Source organism: Vidua macroura, chromosome 19 (genome assembly GCF_024509145.1).
Source record: "Vidua macroura isolate BioBank_ID:100142 chromosome 19, ASM2450914v1, whole genome shotgun sequence".
Taxonomy (NCBI): Eukaryota; Metazoa; Chordata; class Aves; order Passeriformes; family Viduidae; genus Vidua; species Vidua macroura.
In genome coordinates this window covers 12,708,874-12,724,902 of record NC_071589.1, presented here as the reverse complement: position 1 = coordinate 12,724,902, position 16,029 = coordinate 12,708,874, and the positions used below count along the sequence as shown (strand labels likewise).

Genomic DNA, 16,029 nt, shown 5'->3' with positions numbered 1-16,029 from the left:
CCCCCCCACACCCACCTGCACCCCCACCCAGGGCACCGGGACCCCCCCCACCCGTGGGTCCTGCACACCTCACCCGTGACCCCCACCCGGGAACCCCCCAACCATGCCCCCCCACACACACAGAGCACCGGGCTGGGGACCCCCTGTGCACCCCGGCTCTGCACAGGTGACACCGCGTGTCCCACAGGTGACACCTCTGAGCCCCGCGCTCCCCCAGCCCCACAGGCCCAGCTGTGCTGCCCCCGCGCCCCACGGACACGGCACACCCGAGGTGACATCCCCGTGACCCCAGGGACACCCAGCTGGGGCCACCGCAGCCCCACTGGAGCCGCAACTCCCGCACCCCCAGCCTGGGGGCTCCCCACGCCCCTTTTCCTGGGTGGGCATGCAGTGGGAGCAGGTAGCCACGCCCCACGTCAGGTAGCCGCGCGCTGTGTCAGGTGCCCCATATCACACCAGGTAGCCTTGTAGCATGTCAGGTAGCCATGTACCATCTCAGGTAGGCACACACTACGTCAGGTAGCCACACGCTGTGCCAGAGGCCCGGGCACCACACCAGGTGGCCGTGTACCACCAAGGTAGCCATGTACCAATTCAAGTAGCCACACCCCACGTCAGGTAGCCACACCCCGTGTCAAGCAGCCATGTCATGCCAGGTAGCCAATGTCCCGTGTCACATTAGCCATGTACCATCCCAAGTAGCCACCTATCGTGCCAGGTAGCCACACGCTGTTCCACAGGCCCACGCACCAGCCACCCACGGCAGCTCCGGGTGCCACTCGGGCCCACGGCAGTGCTGGCCACTGGCGTCGCCGTGCCCACGTCCCACGGGATTCCCACCCCTGCCCAGCCCTTCCCAGCAGCTCCCGGGGCCACCGGGATGGGTGACACGGGGACTGTCGCGGTACAGAGACGGCAGCGACTCGGGATGGCCTCGGGGGGGGGTGACAAGGGTCCTGGAGGGGCCCGGCACAGCTCCAGGGGTCTCGTGTCCCCGAGCCGGGCCGTGCTGGGACATGGGGGTCTGGCTGGGGGGGGGGGGGGCTGCGCAGGTGACACCCGGGGGACATCCCGGCCGCACCCCCGGCCCGGACACAGCACCGGGGCCGCCCCCACCCGTGACTCAGGGAGGGCAGGGAGGGGCAGGGGCGGGAGGACGAGGAGGAGGAGGAGGAGGAAAAGGAGGAGGAAGAGGAGGAGGAGGAGGAGGAAGAGGAGGAAGAGGAGGAGGAAGGCACCCCGCCCCGCCCCGCCCCGCTGCCCAGTGTGTGTCCGTCCGTCCGTCCGTCCCCGCTGCCCGTTCGCAGGGGCGGAGTGATGGGATGGTGATGGGGGGGTCCCCACCTCGCAGGTTCCCGATACCCTTCCCGATCCCCCACCGGCCCCCCCGAGCCCCTGCCCTGACACCCCCGGGCTGCTGGGGCACGGTTGAGGCCCCCCCATCCCTCTGCCAGCTCCCTACCAGGGATTGAGACCCCCGGGTAGCGCAACAGCCCCACACCCCTCCCTGCATGGCAACCACGAGGGGCTCCCCCCAGCAGCACCCCGACACGCTCCTGACCCCGACCTCGACCCCCACCCCAAGACCCTGCCTGACCCCCCCGGGCGTGTGGGGCACAGCTGAACCCCCCCACCCCTTCCACTCTGCCAGCCCCCCACCAGTGCTATGGACTGGGGGCTCCCCCCGGCAGCCCAGCACCCCCATTTTCCTCCTGGCAAGGGTGTTGGATGGAAATCGGGGGGACACCCACCCGGAGGGGTCACCCACCCCATCCCGCTGCGGGGCCCCGGCCCAGAGGGGTTGTCACGAGCGTGTCCGGTCTCGGCAGCCCTCGGTGGGGAGGGGTCTGGCTGTCCCCGGGCCGGGGGGGACGCAGGGACACGCTGTGCCTGTGGGACAGCGCCCAGGCCCCCCCCCCCGAGGGGAACCTGACCCCGCCGGGGGGGCGAGGGGGGGGCCGGGATGTATAAATGCCGCTCCCGGCTGCGCTGCCGGGCAGGTGCCGGCGGGCGCCCACCGAGAGCCACGCGGGCACGCCGCCACCCACGGCCCCCCCCAGGACCCTGACCCACTTATTCCCCCCGCTCCGTGGCCCGAAAGCCGACCCGGCTCCGTTTCGGGGGTCAGTTACAGCGGCCGGGCGGTCGCGGCTCGGGTGTCGCTGCTCGGGGGGCCTCGGCACCCCCCGGCGCGGGCAGAGCCAGCCCGGCATGAAAAAGTCATGAGCAACCAAAGCTGGGGCTGTGTGCGGGAACAATAACCGGGCACCGGGCTGACACCGGAGCCGCGGGGCCGGGGGGGATGGCGGCGGGAGCCGGCGCGGCATCGCCGCGGCACGGCTGGACCCCGGCACGGGGGGGTCGGGGCACTTCGGGGGGCCCGCTGGTGACAGAGCCCGTCCCCGCCTGTCCCCAGGTGCCCCCAGAGGAGCGTGGCCGAGGCCGGGGGTCCCAGTGGCTGTGCCTGCCCCGGCTGGGGGGTTCCCAGGGTGGGAGTGGGGATTGTCCCCTACACCGCTGTCCCCTCCTGCCCCCCACGCCCCTATCCCCCCGCCAAGGGGCCGAACTCTCATCTCTGTCGTGAGTTCCAGGCGGGCTCGGCCGCGAAGGAGCCCACGCCCAGGGGGTTGGCTCCGGGGGCTTGGGGTCGTCCGTGACCCCGATCCACAGCTGCAGGAGGGATTTGGGGCCACAGGACAGATGGAGGCCAAGGGCCCCAAAGCAGGATAAAAGGTTTACACTAATCAAAATGCCTGGCTAATTGGAAAAGGCGCTTAGGGGCTGGCCGGGAGGCGGCGCGGCTGGAGGTGACCCGCTGCTGAATCAGAGGGGCCGGTAACCTTAACCCGCCGGGATCGGAACGGATACGCCGGCCCGGATCGGGTTCCCACCCAAGTTTTCCACCCGCGGCTCCGCCACAGCAGGACGGGGCCGCGGCGAGGGACGGTGGCGTGGCCGGGGGCTGCCGCGGTGCCCCCTCGCCCGGGCGCCCCCGGTGCCCATCGCAGCCCGGCCGGTCTGTAATCCCACCTGCGGGTAATCGAACGGGTCGCAGCCCCCCGGGCCCCCGTCCCGCTCCGTGGGTCCGGGGCAGCGCAGCCGCCCCTGCCGCGGGCGCGCTCCGGCCGGCCCCGCCGCGACGCCCGGGCTCGGCAGCGCCGGGGAGCCCCCGCCGGCCCCCGGGGGCCGCCCCGCCTCGGCGGAAGATGCCAACGAATGGGATCCACCAGGTGCTGAAGATCCAGTTCGGGTTGATCAACTGCGAGAGCCGGTACCTGACGGCCGAGAGCTTCGGCTACAAGGTGAACGCCTCGGCGCCCAGCCTCAAGCGCAAGCAGATCTGGACGCTGGAGCAGGATGAAGCCGACAGCTCCATCGTCTTCCTCAAGAGCCACCTGGGCCGGTACCTGGGCGCCGACAAGGACGGGAAGGTGCGCTGCGAGGCGGAGCAGCCGGGCCGGGACGAAGGCTTCAGCATCATCACGCAGTCGGACGGGCGCTGGGCGCTGCAGTCGGCCCCGCACCGGCGCTTCTTCGGGGGCCGCGAGGACCGGCTGTCCTGCTTCGCCCCCAGCGTGACCGAGGGTGAGCTCTGGACCGTGCACCTGGCCATGCACCCCCAGGCCAACCTGCTGAGCGTCAGCCGCCGCCGCTACGCCCACCTGAGCGCCCACGAGGACGAGATCGCCACCGACAGCAACCTGCCCTGGGGGGTGGACGCGCTCATCACCCTCTGCTTCCAGGACAAGAAGTACAGCCTGCGCACGGCCGACGAGCGCTACCTGCGCTGCGATGGCACCTTGGTGCCCGAGCCCGGCGCTGGCACCGGCTACACCCTCGAGTTCAAGGCCGGCAAGTTGGCGTTCAAAGACTGCGACGGGAAATACCTGGCGCCCACCGGACCCACCGGCACCCTCAAATCCGGCCGCAGCTCCAAGCCGGGCAAAGATGAACTCTTTGACCTGGAGGAGAGTCACCCCCAGGTGGTGTTCACGGCGGCCAACGGCAGATATGTCTCCATCCGGCAGGGTAAGAGCTCTCCACGCCCCCAGCCCGCTCCCTGCCCACCCAGGCACCCCCGCGCACCCACAGCTCCGTGGGAGCACCCCTGGAACCCCCAGCCCGGGGCAGACCCCACAGTAGCAATCCCACAGCGCTGTGCCTGCCTTGGGGGGATCCTACAGCCACATCCTGGGGACAAGGGGGACCCCAACCTGGCTGCTGGAGAGGGACACGGGGGGGTCCTGTCTGCCTGGGGGGGCTGAGGTCAGTGAGGATGGAGTGGGAGCAGCTGTGGGGTGGGCAGGGCTGGGGGGGAAGGCGTGGGTGCGTGTGTACACACGTGTGTGCATGTGCAGGGCTCTGTGGGCGTGCACAGGGCTGTGTGTGTGAACACGTGCAGGGCTGTGGGTGTGCACAGGTGTGTACGTGCACACACACACACACACACATACAGGTGTGCCACGCTCCGTGCAGCGTCCACAGGTGCACACGTGTGCCTGTGCACAGCACACACGATGCCATGTGTGCACACACGTGTGTAGAGCCAGCGGACGTGACCACAGGTGAGCAGAACCCCTTGTTCGAGACCCAAGGGACCCCACTCGCCCCCAGGTGCCCCCCAGGGACGGTGCCACCCCCGTGCCAAGCAGCTTAGTGCCGGGTGACGAGGGGGACCAGCTATAAATAGGGGTTTGTGACCAGATGGACGCGGCGGTGACAAGCTGATTAACCAGCCCAATTAGCACAATTGTTCGCAGGAGGATTTGGGGGGAGGGCGGCTGTGGGGCGGCAGAGGTGAGGGTTGGGGTGGGACAATGGCTGGAATGGGATTGGTCCCGATGGCCAGAGCAGGATTGCTGCCAATGGCCACAGCAGGATCAGTGACCATGGACAGAGTGGTTTTGGTGACAATGGCCAACAGAGTGGAACCGATACCCATGGCTGCAATAGGATGGGTGCCAGTGGCTGGAATGGGACAGTGACAGTGGGCTGGACTGGAATTGGTCCTGATGGCCCGAGTAGGACTGGTGACAGTGGCTGTAGTGGGATCGGTGCCTGTGGCTGGACTGGGATTGGTGACAATGGCCAGAGTGGGGTCACTCAGGATGACTGGAGTAGGACTAGTGCCAAAGTGGGATCAGCGACCGTGGCCAGACTGAGGCTGCTGCCCAGGGCCAGGACAGGACCAGTGCCAGCTGCTGGACCAGGAGTGGCACTGATGGCTGGAGTGTGACCAGTGCTCATGCCCAGAGCAGGACCAGCACCAACATCCACTCTCCCCCCAGGTGTGAACGTGTCGGCAAACCAGGACGAGGAGCTGAACCACGAGACCTTCCAGCTGCAGATCGACCGCGACACCAACAAGTGCAGCCTCCACACCAACACCGGCAGCTACTGGACCCTGGTGGCCCACGGGGGCATCCAGGCCGTGGCCACCGAAATGTGAGTGAGGCTGCAGTGTGGGCTGGAGAGATGGTTTGGGGAGGACACAGGCACCCCCAATTCACCGTGTGTCTCTGTCACCAGCGCTGCCAACACCATGTTTGACATCGAGTGGCGCGGGCGGCGCGTGGCCCTGCGCGCCAGCAATGGCCGCTACGTCTGCACCAAGAGGAACGGGCAGCTGGCGGCCGTCAGCGACACCGTGGGTGAGTGCTGGGGGGGACAGGGGGGCCGGGGGGCTCCCCGGGGTGCTGAGGGCCGCGTGCTGCGCAGGGGAGGACGAGGAGTTCACTCTGAAGCTGATCAACCGCCCGATGCTGGTGCTGCGGGGGGAGCACGGCTTCGTCTGCTACCACCGCGGCTCCAACCTGCTCGACTCCAACCGCTCCGTCTACGATGTCTTCCACATCAGCTTCAGCGACGGCGCCTACCAGATCCAAGGTGGGCAGGGATGGGCTATGGAGGGGGTGGCCCTGGGGGTCCGTCCGGCCTGCACTGACACCCCCCGGGGCTCCCTGCAGGCCAGGGGGGCAAGTACTGGTACGTGGCGAGCAGCGGGTCGGTGTGCAGCGACGGGGACCTGTCCGAGGATTTCTTCTTCGAGTTCCGGGAGCGGGGCCGCGTGGCCATCAAAGGGAAGAATGGGCGGTACCTGCGCGGGGACCCCGCGGGGACCCTGCGCGCCGACAGCGAGTCCGTGCTGCGGGCCACGCTCTGGGAGTACTGAGCCACGGAGCCCCCTCCCCTCCGTGGCCACCTCCGCCCACGGGCACCCGCCTGTCCCTGGCAAAGCAGGGAGCAGGGGGGTGGCAGCTGTGCCCCCGCGACTCATGGCATTAAAGTCACCTGGATCACACCCGGGGCAGCGCTGCCTCCTCCTTCCCATCGAGATCCAGCCCTGGTTCCCTCCCAGGAGCGCCCAGACCCCATGGAAAGGGCTGATCCGGGGGCCAGTGGGATGCAGGGACCCCCAAGGGTGCCACACGGGATTGGGGGGGCCAGCAAAGCAAAGCCACTGCAGGCAGGAGCCCGAGGGGGTTGCTGCTCTGCCAGGCAGTGGGAGACCCCCACCCCAAGAGCTGTCAGGACCCTCGGGGAGGATGGAAAGGAACAGAGCCAGGCACGGGGTGAGCAACAGGATCGTTTTCATGGCAGACGACAGAGTTACAGACAGTGGAGAGGTGCGGGAGGGGCCGGGGCCGGACCACGCCGCACCAGCATGGAGATACGAGATCATTTATAGAAACAACGGGGGAGCGGAGACCCCCTCCCCTGCCCAGCAGAAAACGGGGCTCCCCCGGGCACAGCACCCTGTTTGTCCTGATCCTGAAGGCGGCTCGGGGGGGGCTCAGCCCGCGGCCGGCCCGGCTCGGCACGGCCACTACACTACCACGGATCCACAAGACAGCGCAGCCCCGGGGGGCTGCCCCGGCCTGGCCGGGCTGGGGGGCGGCGGGGCAGGGCTGGGCCAGCCCAGGAGCCCCCGCTCCGCCACCGGAGCCCCGAGACCCCGCCCCGGTGCTGCCGACAACACGACCACGAAACACGCACAGACACACCCCCCCGCCCAGACCGCCGCCGGCCCAGCTCCTGCTCTGGTGGGGTGGGGTGGGGGGCTCTCCCGTGGGCCCCCACCCCGGCCGGCGGGGTTCGGGGCGGGCTGGCCGCCCCCCGCTCACAGCAGGACCAGGCTGGGGTTCCGCAGCTGCCGGTAGATGTTCAGGAGCTTCTCGGCCGTGGCAGAGCCCTCAGCCCCCTCCTCACCCAGGGGCGGCTGGTCCCGGAGGGTCTGCGCCTCCTTCAGCAGCATCTGCGGGAGGGGGGGCGGGGGTGAGGGACGGGCTGCTGGTGGGGTCCCCACGGGGAGGGGATCGGGGGGCTCACCTCGTGGTTGGCCTGGATCTGACGCAGGTACTGCATGCGCAGGTCGGGGGGCCCCGAGCCCTGCGCCGCCTGCTCCAGCACCAGCGCCTGTGTGAGGGAGGGAGGGAGGGAGGGTGCTGGGGGAGCTGGCAGCATCCAGCCCCAGGGACCCCAATCCCAGGAGCCCCAGCCCCAAGGACCCCCAGCTCTTGGAGTCCCAGCCTTGGCAGCCACAGCTCCAGCAGCCCCCAGATCCTGGCAGCCCCAACCTTGGGAATTCCCAGTCTCAGGGAGTCTGAGCCCTGGGGAGTCCCAGCCACAGGGAACCCCCTGAGCCCTGGGGAGCCCCAATCTCAGGGCAGCTGAAGCCCCCAACCTGAGGCCCCCAGGTGTGGGGACCCCCAGCCCCAGTGGTGCTGGTCTGTCACACCACGGTGCCACAGAAACGCTCCCCACTGCACCCAGGCTCCATTCCAGGGGGTCTGGGGTCATTTTGGGGTGCCCCTGCCCCGGGGGGGTACCTGTATGCGCCGGATGACGGCGTGGTGTGTCCTGCACATGTGGGCCAGGGACGGGCTCTCCATCAGGATCTCCACAGCCTGGATGGGACCCGCAGGGCTCAGGTCATTCATGGCCACCTGGACAGCAAGAGCAGTGTCACTGCCACCCTCGATGGCAGCAGGGGGCCAGAACCCCTCCCCACAGGCACCAGGTTGCCCAGAAGGCTCCAGACACCACCACTCCCTCCCAGGAGCAGCTGCCCCCAGCCCGGTGCTCCCAGGTGAGCTCTGGCAGAATTAACACTGTCACTCATCACCCTGGGGACATCTGAGCTCTCAAATGCAAATCCACCTGTGCCAGGTTCCTGGGGGCCCCTCAGGTGGGGTCAGGCAGGAGAGCTGGGCAGAAATCCCTGTTTTCCCTGTGCCTTTAGAGGGGAATTTTGCATGGGGTGGATTTACAACGCAAATCCAAGCGCATTTTCTAGAACCAAAGAAATGGGAACGTGTGGAGAGGGAGGGAAATGACCACAGCCTTTGGGAAGCCCAGGACTGGGAGAATGGACTGGGAATGCTGCCTGTCCAGCCCAGAGGAGGGGGTCAGAATGGCGTGGCCATGCACCCACTCGTCTCCCTGGCTCCAGGAAGGAGCTGGCTTTGTGGGACAGGGAGCTTCCCTGCAGGCTGACCCATTCCTTGGCTCAGGGCTAACCCATTGCTTGCCTCTCGGACGAGCAGCTGGACGTGGCCACCGTCGGGTGCCACGCCACACACCGATGCCACCTCCGTGCTGCTCAGCGCCTCGGCCCCGGGGTTCTCAGCCAGCAGCCAGCGCAGGGTGGCACAGCAAAGTGGGACATCTGGGGACCAAAGGACAGAGCAGAGATGTGACACTGCTGGCAGCGTGTGCCCGAGGCAGCCCCTGAGGGGGCAGGGGTAGCACGGGCTGGACCCACCCCCCTCTCCACTGGGACATGCTGAGCTCAGTCATGCCACTGCCACGTGTGTGCCAAGGCTGTGGTGGGGGCAGTGGGGTCACACAGCCCTCCTCGCCCAAGGGCGGGGCTGTGACAGTGCCACCCTTTCCCCAGGAGCCTCTCTGTCACTCCTGGGATCCTCCTCTCCAGGGACCCACCTGTTTCCGAGGTTTTGAGAGCGTTTTTCAGCAGCTCCGAGGACACCCGGATGGATGCTGCCGAGGGGGGCGGGTTCTCCTCTGCCGGGGTTTTCCCCTCCTCGGGTTCAGTCTGTTCCCGGGACACTTTGAGGAAGGTCTCCACAGGGTCTGAGGGGGCAGGGGGGGCGTTGGGCCCGGGGGGGCTGCTCCCGAAACGGAGGCACTGGAGCATGTCAATGGTGCATTGGCTGAGGGGCAGGCAGATCCCCTCTCTGTCCGGGGACAGCAGGGGCGAGTCGTCGGGCAGGAAGTCATCCAGGTCCTCGGAGGAGTCGGAGCCGCTGCCCAAAATATCCCGTAAACTGTAGTAGAGGGCACAGGAGATGGTCAGAGGCAGGTCCAGCTTGGTGTCCGCAGCGGGGCCGAGGGGCAGCGTCAGCTCCCGCTTGTTCCCAGGGAGCAGCTGGTCAATGGGGAAGGTGAAGGTGGTGGCCGAATCCATGGATTCCTCCTCTAAGGCACAGGGGCTGGCCAGGAGCTGGACACAGAGGGTCCAGCCCTCCTCCAGGCTGTACTCGCTGCAGTTCTCCAGCAAGCAGGAGATGGTGACGGTGTCCTGGAGCAGGAGGCAGCTCCAGTTGGCAGTGACGGTGCAGGCGATGGGCTTGTGGCCCTCCTGGCTGGAGAGCAGCGCTGCGCTCACGTTCATCACCTGGTTCAGGCTGGCCAGGGCTCGGTTCCTCTGGTCCACGGCCTTCTTCAGGAAGGACACTCTGCAAGGACAATGTGACAGGGATGAAACAACGGGAGGGACGCCAGGATGCTGCCAAGCTGAGCTGCTCCTGGCATGATCCCACCACAGGAAACCCCCAGCTTCTCTGCCGTGGCAGCCACAGATCCATGTTCCCATCAGAGCTGACCCTGTGGAGCGGCTCTGGACAGCCAGACCTCAGGAATCCCCCTGTGGATGGTGGTGGGGGGCTCACTCACAGCCCCTCCCCACACAGAGGCAGCCACGGAGGATGGAGGCATGCGCCTGCCCTGCCTGTTACTGCCGGCTTGGCACGCGTGGCAGGCGCCTGGCACCCTGCCTGTGCCACCTTCTGCTGCCATGGCTGCCGCTGCCAGCCCGCCCACAGCGCTGGGGGTGGCTGTGCCAGGGGAGGGGGCTGCCCTCAAACACTGGTTTTATATTATCGAGGTTGGGGGTGCTTCCCAGCCAGGAAAGGTAAACGCTGGAGCAGTTTTCCAAGAGAAAAGCTCGAGGAGAGATGGGGGTGTTCAGCCTGGAGAAAATAAAGGCTCCAGAGAGCCTAAAGGGGCTCCAAGGGAGCTGGAGAGGTACTTTGGACAAGGGCCTGGAGTGAAGAATAAAGAGGAACGGCTTCCCACTGCCAGAGAGCAGGGTTAGATGGGATATTGGGAAGGAATTGTTCCCTGTGAGGGTGGGAAGGCCCTGGCACAGGGTGCCCAGAGAAGCTGTGGCTGCCCCTGGATCCCTGGGGGTGTCCAAGGCCAGGCTGGATGGGGCTTGGAGCAGCCTGGGACAGTGGAAGGTGTCCCTGCCCATGGGGGTCTCTCTTATCCAAACCGTTCTGTGATTCCATAATTAATTACTGGCATTGACCTGCACAACCCCCAGCTTTGGTGCCACCTTTACCTCTCTGAGGTGTCCCCTATCCCCGACAGCAGCTCCTTGATCCTCCGGCCGATCTCAGCAGGGGTCAGCTCCACGTCTGGCTCCTCAGGGCTGCACAGGCCACAGGACACGAGGCGGCCCTTGGCCGACAGGGCCAAGAGCTCCGACTCCCCTGCAGGCACAGACAGGGCGGGTCAGGGGCCAGGAAGGGAGCAGGGGCTTCCTGGATGGCTGAGGTGTGGGGGGGACAGGGAGCAGGATGGCACTGCCTCCCCAAGGCAGTGGGATATGATGGAGACAGACATGGATCACCACAGCACACCCCGCTCATGCACAGACCCCTGAGAGGGGACAGCACCCTGTGCCTGCCACTCCCCAGCCAAGGCCAGCAGCACCCAGCTGTCACACAGGGGACCTGCTGGTGGCACAGGCAGCCCCGTGGGCAGCCAGTCTAGAGGAACATTGAACACCCCCTCTTTGGAGAGAGCCCACAGCTGGCCAGTTCCTGCTATGCCAAGTTGAGGGACTGGGAATGGGCAGGGAAGAGCAGGAATCACAATGGACAGCAACAACTTACAAAACCAAGGGGGAGCCAAGAAGGATGAAAGCTGGAGCCCCACCCAACCCACACGGCGCTGCGGAGAGAGGAGAGGCAGGACCCCACCCCGCCGCCCCCAGTACCTTCCGAGGCCCGAGAGGACAAGGAAAGAGCCACGACGCTACAGATACTCAGGCTGGCCGGGGACAGCACGGGGGGCAGCACGCCGGCGCCGCTCTCCGCGTCCTCGGGGTCCGAGGAGTCGCCCGCCCAGTCCAGGTCGACGGCGGAGATGTCCGAGTGGGTGCTGTAGTACATGCGGGAGCCGCTGCCGCAGGCCGCGCACAGGATGGGCCCCCGCAGGTAATATTCCCTGAGCTCCGGCACCGTGGCCTCCTCCCGCTGATCCGCCTTCACGGCCACCATCTTCCCGTAGTGGCCCACGGCCACCACGCAGTCACAGCCGGGCTCGCCCGCGGGCGGCTCGCTGTCGCCGTCGTCGGCCGCGCGGCGCTCGGTGCGCAGCGCCCCGATGAACACGATGGGCTCCTCCAGGTGGTGCAGGATCTTGACGGGCGGCGCCGGGGTGGACACGTCGCGGCAGCCGTCGGCGGCGGGCGAGGAGCTGAGGGCTTTGAGGGGCACGGAGCAGAGCTGCCCGTCCGGGAAGCCGCACAGGATCATGGGCGACTCCAGCATGGCCACGTCGATGCCGAAGAGGAGGCTGAAGAGGGGCTCCTCCAGCACGAAGCCCCCCGAGCACCAGAGCCCCTGGGTGCCGGGCGCGGCCGCGCAGCACAGCACGGGCAGGAAGCAGGAGGGCGGCGCGTCCCCCGCGTCCCCGGGCGGGCTGCCGGGGCAGAATTCCACCTGGCTGACCTGCCGGTACGGGGGCCCGTCCTGCTCCGGGCGCGGCAGCTCGTGCAGCCGCATCCACCACTTGCCCTCGTCCTGGGCCAGCGTGATGACGAAGGTGCTGAGCAGGGTGAACATGCTCAGGCTGGCGTCGGGGAAGATGCAGGCGTCCGCTTCCACCGGGAAGACGCCGGAAGGGCCGTTGCTTTCTTGGCCGTCGCCGTCCGTCTGCTCCATTAACCTTTGGGAAAACAGGGAAGAGCTCTGAGCCAAGCCGTGGGGAGAAGCCAGCGTGTCCCTTGGCCGCCTCTTTGCCTGGCCCTGGGAAGTGAACTCCTGCAGGAGAGCTTTTAGCACCGGCAGAGATGGATCCGGAGCCTCGCGTTTCCCACGGCAGGCGGGGCAGCCCTGGGATGGGGTGGGGGGGTCACCCCTGCTCACCTGCTCTGCTGCTCCAGGGACACGCAGTAGATCCCGCTGTGGGCGCACAGGATGTAGAGCTGCCGGGGCTGGGGCAGCAGCTCCACGTGCCACACCTGGTCGGGGCAGCGGAACACAGCCTGGCAGGGGGGACACAAGCAAATGTCACCTCCCACGGCACCCGCGGGGGCGGCAGGGACAAGGTGGCTCCCTGCAGAGGGGGATCCAAAGCCATTTCCAGGGACAAACGGATGCCTGGGCAGCACCCAGCTGGGTGTTCCCGGGTGGGAGGGGTGGGAGAGGGGCTGAGGCAGCCTGTCGTTCCCGCTCCCTGAGGGGAAGGAAAACAGGGAGCAGGGTACGTGCTCTACTTTGCCGAGCGGGAGCGCAGTGTGGGAGGCAGATCCCGCTCTTACAGCGGTGGATTTCTTAGAAATGATAATCAGAACAAATTAACAAAGGCAGCAGCGTGTCAGTCAGGGCGCTGTGACAGCGGGGACAGCAGCCAGGCCTGGGGGGAGAGGGGAGACAAGCCCCTGTGCTGGGGGGAACGAGCCCCTGGAGTCTGATCTGTGTGTCCCACTGGATTGGGAGAGGGGCCAGCTGGCAGCACCCCCAAACCCCAACAGACCCCAAAGCAAAGGGTGCTGCTTGTAGGGTTTGTTTGTTGGATGCTGACGGAGGGAATCCAGGGACAGGCAGCGGGGACATGTCTAGGGGGGTGTCCCGATGGGATGGGGGGGGCACGGTGAACCCCCCCACCCCGCCAAGCCCCTCACCTTGAGCACTTTGCCCTCCTGGTCGTACACGTAGACGAACTCGGTGCCGTTGGAGAGGTAGATCTCGTTCTCGTGGCACAGCACCCGCGGCTTGCCCGCCACCAGCCCCCCCACCGGGCAGCAGAATCCGGCCAGGTAATCCACCCTGTGCCCCACCTGTGCCATGGTGCCGGCCTGGGGACGTGGGCAGGGGGCACCGAGGCTGTGAGGGGCTGAGCCGGGACCCCCGAGCGGTGGGCAGTGTGTGGTGACGCAGCCCTGCAGACCCCTGTGCCCCACAGCCCCTTCCCCCCCTGAATGACACCCTCAGGCCCAGCCCCACAAGCAGCCCCCTCCCAAGCATCAACCTCAGCCCCTCCATTCCCACCCCCATAGCCCCCAGACCCTCCTACACCACAGTCCTTGTACCCCAGACCCTCCAGACCCACCCCCGAGCCCCCCACACCACAGTCCTTGTACCCCAGACCCTCCAGACCCACCCCCGAGCCCCCCACACCACAGTCCTTGTACCCCAGACCCTCCAGACCCACCCCCGACCCCCCCACACCACAGTCCTTGTACCCCAGACCCTCCAGACCCACCCCCGACCCCCCCACACCACAGTCCTTGTACCCCAGACCCTCCAGATCCACCCCCGACCCCCTCCCACCACAGTCCTTGTACCCCAGACCCTGTCCCACAGCCCCCCCCCATACTGAGACCCCTCAGGCCCCCCCAAGCTCAGCTCCACTAGCAGCCCCCACCCCAGACCCACCCCGGCTCAGCCCACAGCCCCCCACCCAAGCCCCCGCCCCTCTCCCCCCCATCCCGCCCCCCCCGAATCCCTCCCGGAGGGGCCGCGGGTACCGGGCGGGGGGCGCGGGCGGCTCCGCTTTACGGCTGCGCGGCGGCCGCCGCAATGGGCGGGGGGGAGTTTACGACAGGCCGTAAAGCGGCGCGGGGCGGGGGGCGGCTCCCGGGGGTCGGTACCGGGAGGGGAGGAGCCCCCCGCCCCAGGAGTGACCCCCCCATCCCGGCACGGGGGGAGAAAGGAGAGGCGGTGCTGGCGGCAGCGGCTTTATTGACAGAGAGAGGGGCCGGGTGCGACCCCCGAGGGGGGCAGAGACCCCCCCGAGCTGACCCTGACCCACGGGGATGGACCCCCAAAAGTCTGGCGGAGACCCCCAAGTGATGACTCTGAGCCCCCCGGCCTGAGACCCCAAGTGATGACCCTGAGACCCTCAAGTGACGACCCTGAGCTCCCCGGCTTGAGACCCCAAATGATGGCCCTGAGACCCCCACGTTTGAGACCCCCAAATGATGACCCTGAGACCCCAAGTGATGACCCTGAGACCCCCAAATGATGACCCTGAGCCCCCCACGTTTGAGACCCCCAAGTGACGACCCTGAGACCCCCAAATGATGGCCCTGAGACCCCCACGTTTGAGACCCCCAAGTGATGACTCTGAACTCCCCAGTTTGAGACCCCCAGGTGATGACCTTAAACCCCCAAATGATGACCCTGAGCCCCCCACGTTTGAGACCCCCAAGTGACGACCCTGAGCCCCCCGGTTTGAGACCCCAAGTGATGGCCCTGAGACCCCAAGTGATGACCCTGAGCCCCCCGGTTTGAGACCCCCAAATGACGACCCTGAGCCCCCCAAGTGATGTCCCTACGCCCCCAGCCTGAGCCTCTTCAAGCCTTTCTGAAGCCCCCCAGGTGATGCCTCAGCCGCCCCCAGCCCGAGCCCCCCAAGCCTTGCCCCCGTCCCCCCGGCCTGGCGGAGCCCCCCGGCCGCCGCCCCCGCCCCGGGCCCGGGCGAGGCTCGCTCACTGCGGGCTCCCGGGGGCCCTGCGGGGGCTCTGGGGGATCCCTCCCCGGCGCGGGGGGGCTGCAGCGCCGCGGGCCCGGCTCAGCTGCTCCACGGAGGCTTCGAGGTGGGCGAAGCGATCCGAGAGCCGGCCCAGCTGCTCCTTCAGGCCGCGGAAATCCCGGTACAGCTCGTCCAGGGCCCCTGACAGCGCCGGGATCCTGCGGGCGCCGCGCCGTGAGGGCAGGGACCCCCAGATATCCCCCGAGGGCCCCCAAATATCCCCTCCCCAGGGACCCCCGGGCCCTCACCGGCCGTAGTCGGGCAGCACGGTCTGGTGGTCCGACAGCAGCAGGTTCCGCAGCTGGGACGTGATGGCGAATTTCCAGTTGTCCAGGACCAGCGTCAGGTTGGCGCAGCCCCTCGCCGGGGGTCTCTGGGCTGGAGGGGCCGGGCTGGCTCACCACGAGCAGCCTCACCTGGGACCCCCCGCCCCGGCCCCCAGCCCCAGCTGCCCGGTCAGTGCGCACGCCGCGGCGGGAAGGGGTCCCCGAGGGTGGGAATTACCGTCCGCTCCATCGTCCCCCGCCGCCGGCCGCCGGCCCGGCCTGGCCGCGCAGCCCAGGGCGGCGAGCAGCAGGAGGGGCAGCAGCCGGGCCATGTCCCCGTGTCCCCGCGGATTGTTGTCCCGCAGGGCCGGGCAGGGCAGGTGCCGCCTCCCCAGTCCCGCGGCCGCTCGCCGGGCTGCGCTCCCCGGCTCTGGCTCCCGCCGCTCCCGCTCCCCCTTTTCCAGGCTGGGGCTGGCAGCCGGCCCGGCCGCACGCGGCTCCGGGGCTGATTGCAAACAGACCGCGGACACGAGCCCGGACACACGCTCCCGCCGGGGCATGCGGAGCGTCCCGGCTCGTCGCGGGGATGGAGGGCAGGTGGCATGGCCCCGGGGAGCAGGGTCCCGCGGTTCCCGCTGGGAATGCGGAGCGTCCCGGCAGGTGACAAAGCACGGGAGGCGCGGTGCTGTGTCCCCCTGTTCCAGCTGGGAACACGGAGCATCCTGGTCCCATCCTGGCACAGATGACAGAGCAG

The 16,029-nt window shown here is 68.0% G+C and overlaps 3 protein-coding genes across 4 annotated transcripts; 1 reads left to right on the top strand and 2 right to left on the bottom strand.

Annotated features, from left to right (window-relative positions):
• The first annotated feature begins 3,156 nt into the window (after positions 1–3,156).
• On the top strand, positions 3,157–6,301 carry FSCN2 (fascin actin-bundling protein 2, retinal). The gene is made up of 5 exons (XM_053994682.1): positions 3,157–4,029; positions 5,289–5,445; positions 5,530–5,651; positions 5,719–5,886; positions 5,967–6,301. The coding sequence occupies exons 1-5, from the start codon at positions 3,207–3,209 to the stop codon at positions 6,170–6,172; spliced, it is 1,476 nt and encodes a 491-aa protein (XP_053850657.1). The 5' UTR covers positions 3,157–3,206; the 3' UTR covers positions 6,173–6,301.
• Positions 6,302–6,573: 272 nt separating this feature from the next.
• Positions 6,574–14,073, bottom strand: FAAP100 (FA core complex associated protein 100). 2 transcript variants are annotated; one of them, XM_053995010.1, is made up of 10 exons: positions 14,003–14,073; positions 13,157–13,330; positions 12,399–12,517; positions 11,246–12,198; positions 10,586–10,736; positions 8,944–9,698; positions 8,532–8,668; positions 7,830–7,946; positions 7,330–7,416; positions 6,574–7,255 (listed from the first exon to the last, which is right to left on the bottom strand). In XM_053995010.1, the coding sequence occupies exons 2-10, from the start codon at positions 13,319–13,321 to the stop codon at positions 7,121–7,123; spliced, it is 2,619 nt and encodes an 872-aa protein (XP_053850985.1). In that variant the 5' UTR covers positions 13,322–13,330; positions 14,003–14,073; the 3' UTR covers positions 6,574–7,120. The 2 variants fall into 2 exon arrangements, with proteins under 2 accessions (XP_053850985.1, XP_053850986.1); XM_053995011.1 differs by lacking the exon at positions 14,003–14,073 and having other exon boundaries at positions 13,157–13,421.
• A 775-nt stretch (positions 14,074–14,848) lies between these two features.
• Positions 14,849–15,850, bottom strand: LOC128816866 (uncharacterized). Its single transcript, XM_053994828.1, has 3 exons — positions 15,514–15,850; positions 15,258–15,387; positions 14,849–15,167 (listed from the first exon to the last, which is right to left on the bottom strand). Exons 1-3 carry the CDS (start codon positions 15,833–15,835, stop codon positions 14,966–14,968), a joined length of 654 nt encoding a protein of 217 aa, XP_053850803.1. The 5' UTR covers positions 15,836–15,850; the 3' UTR covers positions 14,849–14,965.
• Positions 15,851–16,029: the final 179 nt, after the last annotated feature.

Coding starts and splice junctions, on each gene's coding strand:
- FSCN2 (XM_053994682.1), top strand. CDS start 3,207: ATGCCAACGAATGGGATCCACCAGGTGCTGAAGATCCAGTTCGGGTTG. Junction 5,652..5,718: donor GGCCGTCAGCGACACCGTGG/GTGAGTGCTGGG, acceptor CGTGCTGCGCAG/GGGAGGACGAGGAGTTCACT. Junction 5,887..5,966: donor CGGCGCCTACCAGATCCAAG/GTGGGCAGGGAT, acceptor GGCTCCCTGCAG/GCCAGGGGGGCAAGTACTGG.
- FAAP100 (XM_053995010.1), bottom strand. CDS start 13,321: ATGGCACAGGTGGGGCACAGGGTGGATTACCTGGCCGGATTCTGCTGC. Junction 12,518..13,156: donor AGGAGGGCAAAGTGCTCAAG/GTGAGGGGCTTG, acceptor CCCCCCTGCCAG/GCTGTGTTCCGCTGCCCCGA. Junction 8,669..8,943: donor TCTCAAAACCTCGGAAACAG/GTGGGTCCCTGG, acceptor TTTGGTCCCCAG/ATGTCCCACTTTGCTGTGCC.
- LOC128816866 (XM_053994828.1), bottom strand. CDS start 15,835: ATGCCCCGGCGGGAGCGTGTGTCCGGGCTCGTGTCCGCGGTCTGTTTG. Junction 15,388..15,513: donor GGGGGACGATGGAGCGGACG/GTAATTCCCACC, acceptor CGGCCCCTCCAG/CCCAGAGACCCCCGGCGAGG. Junction 15,168..15,257: donor GTGCTGCCCGACTACGGCCG/GTGAGGGCCCGG, acceptor CGGCGCCCGCAG/GATCCCGGCGCTGTCAGGGG.